Source organism: Thunnus albacares, chromosome 9 (assembly GCF_914725855.1).
Source record: "Thunnus albacares chromosome 9, fThuAlb1.1, whole genome shotgun sequence".
NCBI classification, from domain to species: Eukaryota; Metazoa; Chordata; class Actinopteri; order Scombriformes; family Scombridae; genus Thunnus; species Thunnus albacares.
This window is the reverse complement of record NC_058114.1, coordinates 4,506,231-4,520,366: the sequence shown is the minus strand read 5'-3', so window position 1 is coordinate 4,520,366 and position 14,136 is coordinate 4,506,231. Positions and strand designations below refer to the sequence as shown.

At 39.5% G+C, this 14,136-nt stretch overlaps 1 protein-coding gene and 1 long non-coding RNA gene across 4 annotated transcripts in view; one reads left to right on the top strand and one right to left on the bottom strand.

Moving 5' to 3' along the window:
- The window catches only part of LOC122988494 (tensin-3-like), a 59,751-nt gene that overhangs the window by 7,008 nt on the left and 38,607 nt on the right, over nt 1–14,136 (bottom strand). For all 3 annotated transcript variants that reach the window (XM_044360833.1, XM_044360832.1, XM_044360834.1), the window contains 4 exons: nt 4,071–4,227; nt 2,116–2,570; nt 850–933; nt 578–709 (listed from right to left, as the gene is read on the bottom strand). In XM_044360833.1, the coding sequence (XP_044216768.1) occupies nt 578–709; nt 850–933; nt 2,116–2,570; nt 4,071–4,227 (828 nt within the window). The remainder of the gene's footprint in view (nt 1–577; nt 710–849; nt 934–2,115; nt 2,571–4,070; nt 4,228–14,136) is intronic.
- LOC122988495 lies at nt 8,952–13,916 on the top strand. Its single transcript, XR_006404813.1, has 2 exons — nt 8,952–10,829; nt 13,633–13,916. It is a non-coding gene; the product is annotated as an uncharacterized LOC122988495 (long non-coding RNA).

The following is a 14,136-nucleotide window of genomic DNA, read 5'->3' as shown; positions in this document are numbered from 1 at the left end:
TTCTCCTCATTCCTTCCGGACCATTAGAAGACCCCTTCATAATGCACTTACAGTGGAAGTGATGGGGGACAAAATCCACAGTCCTCCTTCTGTGCTAAAATGTATTTAAAAGTTTATCTGAAGCTAATATGAAGCTTCAGCGTTCAAATGAGTCAAATCAAGTAGATATCTTTCAATGTTACAGTCTTTTTAGTGCCAAAGTCCCTTTTTTTGTTACTATACTTTCACCTGCAGCTCAACAGGGAAACACTGTCTGAGGAAACACAAAGAGGGAATTTGATGCTAAAAAGACTGTAAATGTGTCAGATATCCACTTGATATGACTAACTCAGACTGATGAAGCCTCATATAAGCTTCACATCAACTTTTAAATGCATTTTGGCCTCCATCACTTACATTGAAAGCACATTTGAAGGGGATCTTTTAATATCCAGTATGAACAGGAAGAATGATTACAGCGAGGAAAACCTCTTTCACTGTTCATATGAACACTTGACTTGGAAATGTGTGAACCCATCATTTCATATCCAGCAAAAACAGAGCACTTTGTTAAACTCTTTTTGCATTCTGAATGTACCTTTCTTACTCTGCTGCATCACAGATGGAGGGGGTGTGGCCACCTTCATAGCCAATCCGTACGCCCCGCGGAATGAATGACTGTCTCTGACAATGAAAGAACCTGGCTCTTTGTCCTTTAACACTGCGATGGCTGTGCAATAGATGAAGACAAAGATAAGCTAAAGTTAGAATCATCATGTTCATACTGTATATGGAGACAAGCTTTGCACAAGACTGTATTATCTGCTTGGACGTGGCTGTTAGATTCTCCGGTCCAAGACCAATGTTTACCTTGGTCTCTGGAAATGTCGGGCTTGTACCAGAACTTGGAAGTGTCCTGAACAAACTTCACAGTGTCCTGCTTACTGCCAAACTCTGCAAGAAACAGATTAAAGCTCTCTGTTAGGTTTTAGTCTGGCTTCATCCCAAATATGACAAGGCAGCAGAAAGAAAAATAAAGTGAAAAAGAATCGGTTAAAGGGTCAGTGCACCCAAATTACAAAACTATATTTTTCTCACTCAGTACTAATAGTATCTAGACATGCACAGTTTTTGTTTTATTGCTATTTCTGCCTCCTATACAGGAAGTCAATGGATTTTTTTGTGGTGTTCAAAGCAGCGGAATTTAAAAAAACAAAATAAATCAACAGCAGGGGATGTTTCAGCTCCACAGACCTCACAGTGAGCAGTTTTCATATGAAATGTCTCAAAATATTATTGAAATATTAAAACTATTTTTGTCAAAATATTACATAACTTTTCTTATGACTTGAAATATATCAACCTTTCAACTGATTTATTCCTTGGTAGCGGTGGCAAAAGTTTTAGTGTTTGTGATTATTTTGGGCCGAAATGACTGAAGTTGTACCCATCAATCAAAGAAAACGATCCTGTGAAATTTTGGCATGTGTTGCCTGTGCAGCCAGTAAGTTAAAAGTACTTATGTGTTTATGCCTATAAGGTCATGTCTACAAGGTAACCTTAGTGATGAGCAGCGCTGCCAACAAAATCTATGAGCCAAAGTTTAGTTTTATCTTAGAGGTGGTCCAGTTTTGATCAATGGTCAATTGAGGAAGTTTGTGTGGAGTGATACGTTGCAAGTTCCAGGGAAAGAAAGCTTTTTTTATTTGGCTTTTGGCAAAAACATGGTCCAGAACTGGATTATTTTCAAGGTCAAGTTTGCAGATTGGGAAAATTGGGAAGCGTTCTTAAAGTCTTAGTGTACAGTATTTCTGTGAAAAATATTGGGGATTTGAAAAAGTTGCAGCTCTCATAAACATTTCAGGGCTTAGCTGAATTAGCATTAATTGTAATTGCCACCTAACTTGCCCAGGAAATTCAATTTTCTCTAACAATTCTTGTTAAATAAAGGTTAAAAAATGTCTTTATTGTACAAATAGAATAAATCCACAACAACTCCATCTGTATCTTCATGACTATTTCCAATGTCATGAAGAATGGCTGATCGTATATAAGAGGTAGATGGAATAAAGTGAATCTGTAAGTACCACAGAGACATAACGAGACCTCATTCTTGGACTATCTGGGACTGTATACCTGCTCCGGGCGACGAGGCCCCACTGAGTCCTCTGAGGGGGTCAGGGGTCATGGAGTATGTGAATGGGATGCTGAGACTGCTGCCACTGTGAGGGCTGGAAAATCCGCTTAGAGAAGGGGAGCGGGAGCCAAGATCTCCCCCCTCACCCACTCTCCTCTTCTCAGGCAGCAGCGGAGGGAGGCCCCCGTCTCCCCCGAGGCTCAGACCCCCGAGACCTTCCATGGCCTCCAGCAGGCTGTGGTCCAGGCCTCCGTTCCCCAACAACAACGAGGACAAGTCTGTGCTGTCTGTCTCCCTGTGGACCCCTGGACCCCCACCCAGGCTTTTCGGGACCCCCCGGGGAGAACTGTGGGCATTGGGAGTGCTGAGGGAGAGAGGAGGTGAGGGCTGAGGGGGGATCGGGGAGTTCTGGGAGTTTGGAGTCCGGTCGTGCCACGCTGGAGGCGGAGTGGAGCTGCAGAGGAGAAGGAGAGCGGGTTAGAAGTGGAAACAAAGACTTAAGAGTGTCGATTTAATCAGTGTTGTTATCATCAGGTACAGTATGTTTCCAAAAGTTTAAACAAGATAAATGAAGCATTAAAACAAACAGCATGTAGCCAAACAACTGTTTCACTTTGCAGTCAATGCCTGTAGCATTTTATGTTTCAAATTCAAACCACTGCTGCAAAAATGTTTGTGACTGAGTCCTTAAAATCTTATTTCCACAAAACATGTAAAAAAAAAACCAGCAAGAACTTGTTTCTAATGGAAATCAGCAGGTTAAAGATATTTTCTAAAATCATGTTTTATTTTTCAATTCTGGTGCATTAAGCCTCTTTATTCTGTCTTGTTTCAAGACATAGACATTGGAATTAAATATGAAATATGGACAGGAATGACTTGATACTTTCTGTAGTATACAGTAGAATTTGAAGCGCATTTTTTAGTCTCAAAACAGTACAGAATGGTGAGCAAAATATTATTTACTTGTCAAACCACTCAACCACAGGGACAAACTGGAAAAACAAATTGGTTGAAAAACAAACAGGTCTGGTGCACAAACTATGGAACTGGGACGACGTTTCTTAACAACCTAAAACATACAGTGACTTTAGAATTTCTGTCACTTCTTGTTACTTATTGGCCAACAGATATGAAAAAAAAGAGATGTTGTTTCTAATAAAGTTACACAAATAGGGATGATGGTATCTTATGGCATTTGTTAATACTAGCGTCAATATGATATTTGAGCTTTGGTATCGATACCAAAACAATACTCGTTTTGACATGTTAGATTGAGAAATATGAACATGTCTCTCTACAAAAAGAAGCCAAACATCTCAAATATTAAATGTTGGTTTAACACCCTCAGCTGAACAAGAACTTAAATGAATCTAAATAAAACAAAGCTGGCAGTCTGTTTTAAATTCAGAGAATAACCTTTGAATACTTGACAGTTTTCGATACTCGGATACTGCAAAGTGTAAATGTCAGAAAATATTGAAAAATGCCAATGATTATTCCCTGAAGCTCAAGATAACAGATAAAGATGACTTGTTTGTCTGACCAACAGTCAAAAACCCAAAGATGTAGAGTTTACTATCATGGAAAAACTGCGAAAACTAGCAAATATTCACATTTGGGAAACTACTACTAGTGAATTTTGGGCTTTTTTTTTGCTTAAAAGTGACTTAAATGATTAATCAGTTATCAAAATTGTTGCCAATTATTAGTAGTTTGATTAGTTAATTGCAGAAAATGTCTGCAATCAACTAATTAACCAATCATTTCAGGTCTAGAGTACTACCAGGTGGGGGTCAATAGGGGCCCAAAAACAAACTTTTGCCCCGGGGCCCACAGAAGGTTAATCCAACAATGGTAAGAATGCAACATGTGGTGTCTTGGACAGGCCAATACACTGTACGCTACTGGATAGTCACTGAAAACACACCAGGTATGTGTGGGGTGTGGGTACCTGTCTGTGTGTGGGAGGGGGCTGCCTGATGACACGGAGCACATGGAGCCAAAGATCCTTTGACAGGAAGCAGGATTGACTGACACTTCTGATCTGAACAACTCTCCTTCTGTGGAGCCGCTGGCGTGGTTCATGCTGTCCAGGAAACTCCGGGAATCTGCCAGAAAAAAAAACAAACCCATCAGTCAGTCCTCTTTTACTACACATGGCTCTGATATAAAACACTGAAGCACTGTACCGTAAAAATTGGCAGGATGTGTAACAGTTCCATAAACTGTAATAACTGTCTACCTGCTAACTGCTACTCACTGGTGTTCATGTTTGCTGTCGTTGGGACTCTATGTTTGATTGGATTATACAGCTGTCGACATGTAAAAGTAGAGAAGAAACACACCTGTCATGTTTGACAGAAATTAGGTTTGTTTAACTTTTATTTGTCCAGGAAATGATTCCTGCATTAGTGGGCTTTTTGAATTTTTTTGCACTGTAAAACCAGTTTTCTAGCTATATTTTTTGTAATTGTCAACAAATCCATGAAACAACTAAATATATTACATCTTCCCCATCCTGTCTTTGGCCCTCGGATTCTATTTTTAGAAACACATCACAAATATATAGTGTGAATTGTTAAAAAAAAAAAAACAGCTCTATATTTCCTTTTTGGACAACAATGGAGCTCTATGGCACAGAGGAATACGATATTTCAGGTTTTAGATTTGTTTGTATATCAATTCATTATTGGTTTTGTTTTTTTCATGGGATTTGTTGACAATAATACAAATATAGAATATCTCTAAGCGTATCCAAACCATGTTTCTCCTAGGATGAAGCAAGAGAAAAGCTAGCTTAGCTTTGCATAAAACCTGGATCAGGGTGAAACAGATAGCATGGCTCTGTCCAAAAATACACCTACCAGCACCTCTAAAGCTAATAACTAATTCACATGTATCTTGTTTGTTTAAATCAGGTTAGATTTGGTGTATTTTTTAAACTTTAGACTGAGCCACGCTGTTTCCCCCCGTTTCCAGTCTCTATGCTAAGCTAAGCTAACAGCCCCCTGGCCCAAGCTCTGTACTTAAAGGAACAGTTCAACATTTGGGGGAGTAGGTTTATTTGATATCTTGCCAAGAGTTAAATGAGATTGATAACACTCATATTTGTACAGTAAATATGTAACTACTACTGCCAGCACCCAATTAGCTTAGCTTGGCACAAAGACTGGAAGCAGGAGGAAACAGCTAGCATGACTCTGTCCAAAGGTAATGAAATCCGCGTACCAGCACCTCTACAACTCACTAATTGACATGTTATATTTCAGTTCTTTTTAAAGCCTGAGCCACGCTTGTTGTTTCACCATCCTTCCAGTCTTTATGCTAAGCTAAGCTAACAGCCCCCTGGCCCAAGCTCTGTACTTAAAGGAACAGTTCAACATTTGGGGGAGTAGGTTTATTTGATATCTTGCCAAGAGTTAAATGAGATTGATAACACTCATATTTGTACAGTAAATATGTAACTACTACTGCCAGCACCCAATTAGCTTAGCTTGGCACAAAGACTGGAAGCAGGAGGAAACAGCTAGCATGACTCTGTCCAAAGGTAATGAAATCCGCCTACCAGCACCTCTATAACTCACTAATTTACATATTATATTTCATTTCTTTTTCAACCCTAAGCCATGCTAGTTGTTTCATCCTCCTCCTTTATGCTAAGCTAAGCTAACTCGCTACCGGCTGTAGCCCCATATTTACTGCACAAACACAAGAGTGGTATCAATCTTCTCATCTAATTCCCAACAAGAAAGCAAATATGTACATTTCTTAAACTATTTCTTTAATCTAATATTGTAAACTGTACAACCAGCTTTGGCAGAACTCTTACTTCTATATAACCATGCCAGATAAAGTGAGTTTGAACTAAAAATTTGAGTGAAGCAGAGATTGACAGCGTACAAGAGAAGCAGAGGTGTGTGTGTGTGTGTGTGTGTGTATGATGTCGGAGCGAGGGCACTCCAAACATCCCGACATGACATCCTGACATTCTGACAACACAGTGTGTCATTCAGCAAACCGAGGGCAGGCCTCCTCAGGCCACAGACAGGCCTGTGAAGTACGATGAGTCACCGTGAAAAGAGTCAATCATTATAAAGAGCTCCTTGTTCGGCCGGTTGCCCTCCCCTCCCCTCCTTCCTCTCTTCCGCTCCTTCCCTCCATTCAAGGACTCTGAGATGGAGGAATTTGGACTCAACCGCCAGCTTTGTTTGCGCTCATATTGGACAAGCTGCATCATCTCAAGTGGATTATATAACTGACCGCACATGTGTCATTAATGAATTTGAAGAATGCTTGAATGAGTGCATGATGCACCAGCAGCACACACACACACACACACACATATAAAGTGTAAATGTGCACGTAGCCTACTATCCGACAGTTTAAACAGTAACCACAAAGTAATGCCAGCAAACTTAAATGTCCAGTCGGATGTGTGAAAGAAAGTGATGGAAAACACATTTACTCAAGTCTTGTACTACAGTTTTTAGTTACTTGTAATTGTACTTGAGTAAAGTAATTCTTATTATATTCTACTTTACACTTCTACTTCTCTACATTTCAGAAGGAAATATTACTGTATTTATACTGTAAAGTTTGCAGATTCAGAGATTTAAATCACAAAACATATGTTCGTCTTATAAAATATGATGCATTGTAAAAGACTGAACTAGCAAAGAGTAGTAAACAAGTAGTAAAAGTACCATCTACAACATACATACTACATAATGCTGCTTACATGTTAATGTTTCAGTAATAAGAATAATGCAATAACATAAAACATAACAACATAATGCTGCAACATGAGTACTTTTTATTCTGAAATATAAGTATATTGTACTGATAATACTTCTTAACTTATTTCCAGAAAATCTTGAATGTAATGAAGTATTTTTACATTCTTTACACTGTGGTATTCCTACTATTATTTTAGTAAAGTATCTGAATGCTTCTCCCACCACTGGTGACAGGTTTTTGGTTTAACATGACTTTTCCCATGGCAGAAGGTCTCCCCCCCACAAACTGCTATAGTGTCTACATTATGTACGGTGTATCAAATATCCATAAGTGTGAACATAGTGGCAGCTGCTCTGAGCAGAACTCAATTTATTACTGATTGTTAGATTTGTGTGTTCAGTGTCAGTCTGTCTGTTTATACCTGTTTGCATGATACTGACGGATATATTACTGACTGAAAGTATAAAATAAATAGATGCATGAAGTCAGATACTGTACTAAAGAGGAACTTGTACTTCTATTTTGCAAGAATGTCTACTTTTCTTGCACAACATGCTTGTTTCTACCTTATAGATGATTTCATTTCTAAATATATTTTATGCTGTTGCTTTTTGTGTGTGATTGTACTTTGCTGATGTTTTATATATGTGATTGTATGCACTCTGTCTCTCTATCTCATAGCTTGAAATGTGCAAAGAAAATGATTACTACTATGCCAGATTTCACATACAAAACCTACTATAAGCTCATAAAATATGTTGTAAAGGTGTCAAACAGTATCTAAAGATGGACACACCTTCATACAATTCAGAATATATACTTAAATTTTGCTGCTTTGCATAAAAATTTAAATTTTGAAAGCAGGATTTAACTTGTAACGGAGTACTTTTACCTGAATAAAGGATCTTTCACCACTGTGTATCTGTATCAGGCAATAAAACATAAATAATAATGAAAATATACCACGACAGATATCATAATTATACCATGATAATGAAAATTGAGTGTTTTATTTGTCTGTTAGAACTGTCATTTATTTTAGAAATGATCAACTGTAAGTTTTTGTACATTTCTGAACTTTAGCAATGATTTTCTCTCCCTGTTTGACATTTGCACTTGAAACAAAAGACTGATTATCATAATCTTGCAGGGAGGCTTTCAATGATCCACCTGCTGTAAAAATAAACGCTGGAAGAATGATATTAAAGAAATAAATCATCCATCTATTAACCCACTAATCTATTCATACCAGTTATATTCTGTTAAAGGCTGCAAAGGGACTGAAATTATTCTGCCAAAATGCTGCATGTCGACTTGTTGACGTGTCAAACTCGACACTCACCTTGAACTTTTAGGTTAAAAGGTCAAGAGCTTAGAGCGAGTAATGTGGTCCTCTGCTTGTAATTAGACAAACCACTTCTAGTACAAACACATGCACACACACACACGTTACGAAAGATCAGATATTCAAATGTTCTAGTTGTTGATGCTTGAAGGAAACAAACACAAAAACAAACTGAGGGGAATGCACTGAGGGTCGCAGGATTCCTCAAACATTCCCACAGTCACTGTCAGTTTCTTTCTCTCGGGGATGATTCCCGGAGAGCTGGCGACCTTCGTCTCTCCCTTTTCCCACGGCTGTTTCTCCTCACTGTGGTTTGACACATCTGCTGCTACACAGCTCATCCCAGCTTATCCAGATAATTACAGAACAGCCAAAACTGCGGCAATGCTGGCTGACCCCACCCTGACCTCTGACCTTCCGACCGGGCTCTGCTCTGTAGGGCTTCCCCGGTCGTTATTACACCCGAACACACCTTTCACCTCCTGTATCCATGCTACGCGGTATCCATAGCTACTCACTTTCAGCTAGACATGCAGTCTGTGCCCAGTGTGAAGCAGATGCGGTTCATTTCTACACGCCAAAGATCAGACTTGAATTTTTCCCCCATATTTGCTCTAAATTAAAACATTTTTGCACAGAAGGAGGACTGTGGATTTTTGCCCCCATCACTTACATTGACAGTGCATGATAAGGGATCTTCTAATGGCCAGTATAAACAGGAGGAATGATTACAGCAAGAAAAACATGTGTCAGTGTTCATTTGGGCACCTGACTGTTGTTTTAAGACAGATTTGAAACATTGTGAACCGGTCCTTTAATATCTCCATCCTCTCTGATGTTTTCTGCCATACTTGAGATTCTTTCATCCAACTACCGGTTCAGTTGGATCAGATAACAGTGTTTACGTAACTTCAGGAATTCAGAGATGAGCAAAATGAACTCCCTTAATTGTTATCTGCAGGACAATTACTGGCGTCATAACTTCCACCTTGCATCAGCGTCTGAATCCTGTTGGATGAGCTTTTGTTGAGGTTTAATTTAGTTAAACACTTGCTGCACGATCAATTAATTACTCATCAGGGAAGGGCAACTTGTCAAACTTTTGGTGTGAAAGCCCCGTAAGTTTAGTTTAATATATTGTCACTAAAAACATACCCTAACATACAGTCCAAACACTTGACAGACTTTACCATCATGTTGAAACTTTCGGGTGTATCTATATTTTCTGGAATATGTGGAGTTTGTTTTGCTCAACAGTGTCCATTTGTCCATTGTTTTCTCCTCAGTTGCGCAGCTCTCAGTGAGCACAAAGCCTGCTTAGTTTGGGTCGGACCGTGCAAAACCAATTCCAGATGGCACGGACCCATGTGGGCACGACTGCCAACCTCCACCAGCCAACAGCCTACAACACACACACACACACACACACACACAAACACACATTTCCCTGACACAGAGAATGACGGTTATATGGCTTAGACTGAAAATGCGTGCATACCTTCATGCTTGCTATGGAGAGAAATCCCATTAATCAATAAAAAACCACGCTGAGGTTATCTGGAGCTAATATTTCCCTCTCATATTTGCCACCTCAGACCACACTGGCTGTTGCATAAGCAGGTTGGAATGAAAGGGGAGGAGGGACACAGAGAAGAAGAAATGCAGATGAGAGATGAAAAACATACAGCTGTCACATGTTTGGTGCAGATACAGGCGTTCTGTGTTTTATCTGACAAAGAAATGCTTCTCATCTCTCCATTTGAATTCCACTCACGCATGCAAACATTTACTTGCAGAGCAGCATCACAGTAGACAGAAGGGGTGAGCCTACACACACACACACACACATAAACACACACACACACACACACACACAATGATGCACATGCAGCTATGCAGAACAACAGTGGGTTTGAAGACTCCCCGCTGACCACAGGAATGTGTGCACACACACACACATACACACACTCATACACAGACTGACGCTGACAGGTCTTAAGGTCTGTGGCGCGTTACAGCTGTTCACAGTGATCACAGGCTGCAGCCTCTCAGGGGGATGAAGAGGAAAAGGGAGCAAAAGAGCAACTTTGAGAAGAAACAGGAACAAAATGAGGAGGAAGACACCTGCTGTGGCCCTGAGATCCACTGAAGCTCTGTAGTATTCAATGTAAATGATTGTTTTTTTTTAATAGTTTAGTGTAAAAGTTCTTATTCACTAAAATAAATTAAAACTAAGCCCTGATAGGCACAACACTCACAATACTGGATCCTGATGATCTGATACTGTGGTAATATTTAATGTCAGTGCATAACATGATTGATTGACATGTATTTGACCAATAGGAACCAGACTGGGTGCGTTAGGCTGGTTGACATGTTCCACCTGAGCTGCTAAGCTAATAAAAGAGTTTGTCTCAAGTGTATATATTATATTACAAACACAACAGATACTAGCTCCACTACATTAAATGCAGAGCTGAAGCTTAATTTCTGATTAATATTCTGACAACTTGCCTGTTCGGATGATTTAAGCTACTGTTCAGTAAACCTGTTTCCTGTTTACATACAGTCGCGCACAACAGGGGAGGAAGAAACTCAAGCAGCAACTTGCTGGAAACCGGTAAAGAGGTGAATTTATATGCACATACAACTTTTTACAGCACTCTACTGCTAGCTGACACAACATGACAGTATTTAAGTTATAGCTGGCAGCTACTAGCAGTAATAACAGACTCAAACTACACAAAGTTACCTCTACATGTAACGTTAGCATAAAGCAAAAAAGTAACATTACTGCATATGAAATACCTGCTGTTTGTCTATTGCACAAGTTCAGAGCACTGAAATCCCTTCATTCAAGATATTAATTACGTTTGCATGTTTGAAAATCTGTCTGTTTATCATCAAAATACACCAGACACCACATATCTGCCAGGCAAGTATACAGGCAACACTTTGCTCATATTAAACTGTGTTAATACAGGATTTCTCATATTATTCACCTCATAAACTCAACCCAGGTTGTTTATACCCTCTGTTTGCATGCATATTGCAACTATGATGTCAGTTGGAAACCCACATATCACAATAAATCCAGATATTATGAACCGACTGCAAACTGCAACTGGTTTTATTATTGGATTAATCTGCTGTGTCCATTGCAGGGTTGCACTTTCTGTTTTAGCATCTGTAAACTAAGCTCACATTTTGATCAGGACACTCACAAAAAAATATATATACAATCTAAAAGACTATCCTGGCAAAATAAAACTAAAAAAAATGAACCAATAATCTGTAGATTTATCTGTCGAAAGTAGTTTCAAAAGTAGACTACGACCCAGGTCAACATTAAGCATATTTTAGGGTTCTGAGTATTTTTTGGTGACATTGGCAAAGAATATGAAACTTTCCCTTTAGTGAATGTGATCAGTTGTCTGGTTTTTACCCTCCTACACCAGCAAAAATCAGCCAAACTCAATCCCTGCTGTGTCTTCCCTCCTACTCCTATTCAGAACCTCTGATTGTTCAAACAGAGCATTTTTCCGTAACAAACTGGTGGGCGGTCGTCTGTAAATTAGATACTTGTGTCGTCTGTTGGTGTTTGGACAGACAGCTTTATCGAATCAGTGAAGTGGCAGAGGAGAGGCGAGTTACGAGCCAGGCTGAAGAGGGAGGGAAGAATAACAAGTGGTGAGGGAGAAACGGGGTGAAGGGTAACAATAAATGAGGCCGTGTTGAAAGAAAAGGTTATGGGAACGAATGGTGTCATCACAGAGGTGTTTATTGGTGTCTGAAGTATTTGGATAATCGCTTGATAGTTTTATGAACTGCAGTCCGAGCTACTGTAATGTTTTTGACTCACAGGGGAATTTTTGACTCATGATGGACTGGCAATTATAAGAATATTTGTCATATCTCATCTATTATGTAACGTCATGTAGAGAGACTCCTCCGTTTTTCTCGAGAACACGATAAGAATCAATATTTTTCATGTATGAAGGAAGTCTCAGCTGCAAAAATGTCCCAGTTATTTGATCGTGTTTTGCAGCTGGATTGAAAATTCCTGAGCCTCTACCCATCTGGAGAAATGATCACGGTGCACAAATTGTTCTCTTGTTGGGTTCCTACATGATGAATGTTACAATGTGCCACAAGGCCAGCTCCCCTTTTTCTAATTTGTTGTTATGGAAAGATATTGGCACAAACAGCTCAGCGTCACTCTCTCATACTTTTGTCCACAAGGTTTGGTTTTGTTTTCATGGCAGCTTTCTGATTTTAAAAAGAAATCATCAACGTCTGTTTCGGAGCAGCTTGTCGTATTAACTATAGATTTATTTTTTTCTATCGATCCAGTTTAAAACAGGCACATTTTGGGTGAAAAGTGAACTTTTTGGGCTGTCTAGGTTACATATAACAGCTGTTTTAACAGTGTATTTCAACATGTTGTTAGGATCTGTAACAGTTATATGTAACCTCAACATCTTAAGATCACTTTTCAGTTTAACCTGGCTTTAACTAAGAAGAAACCTGAGTCAAATCAATGTTTATAAGTGTCAACTCTGCTTGTCCACAGCAGGATCATATTGACTCCCAACTCTACTGGCCTGGACTTGAACTGTGTTTTTTATTGCTATGTTTTTCAGGAAGTATATCACTTATAAATGTGATCTTCCAAAATCCATAAATGTGTTTGAAGGTTAATTATGAATAACGAGAATCATCTGTGTTCTACCCAAGTTTATCTTGACCCTTCAATCTGTAAGCCTGTGATATCAATACTATCCTTTCAGTCTTCAGACACATGACGGATCTCGCACATCTAATAAGCATTAACCACAGTCGACAGATGAAGGTAGGTCAGTGTGACTGTGGGAGTTATTCAGTCTCAAAGTACTAGTCAGTAATTGGTTATTACACTTTAACAAAAAAATAACATTAATGTAACGCTTTACACCGCTCCACGGTCTGGAGGTTGAAGTGCCGACTGGAATAGCTGATTAAACCCAGCAAGAAATACTTGTTAGCTCATGATTTAAATGATCAAACTCAATTATTTCTTGCATTGGAATCAGAAGAAATGCATCATTTAATAAACAACAGAAACACATGATGCTGAAAGAGTGGAATTTTGGCTAGGAAACGTAGCACCAAGCTAGGAAGAGATATGCAGGGTAGAAGCTCACCATTGACCCCTTGTTAGCAGTTAGCACTGTCTTTAGCATTGGTCCTTTTTCAGCATGCAAATCAGGAAAGCCCAGAAAAAAACATCTAGCTGTCATTTAAACTGGACAACAGTTAATTTTAGTAGATTATAACCTTTATTTTATTGCCTATATTTTCAACATATAACCATCTGTCATGGGTTCACCTTCATAGTGACTATTTTTCATGCTGTTCGCCTGCCTGACCACCAACTTCCCTATCATTGCAGATCCTGCTGCCCTGCAATCTTCTCATTCCTCTCACCTGACTTTCCCCGCCCATCTCCTCACCTGGATCCCGTTATCCTCATCAGTCACTCTTCACATATACTGGCCTAGATTCACTTACACCTTGCCAGATTGTCTAGTGTTCTCATACCTATCTGTGGTCGGCTTGCCTGTTTACCAGTCTGAAGATTTTGCCTGTTCCCCCTTGGATTTGTCTGCCTGCCTGCCTGCCTGGTTTATGACCCCTGCTTGTTTTTCAGGCTTGATTAAAGGATATTGGACTCTGCTACTGCTTCTGGGTTTGTGCTTTTGGGTTCTAAGGTTCTGAGTCATTACACCATCTGTACGGGATCTCCTGGACAGACTTCTTGGAAAAAGTGCTTAAAAAGTGAAATCCTGGCATATCCTGGGAGCTTACTGGTTAAGACACATGCCACATAACCGTTAAATCCGCGGTTTGATTCTGGCAGCGAACCTTTGTTGCATGTCATTCCATGACTCTCTCT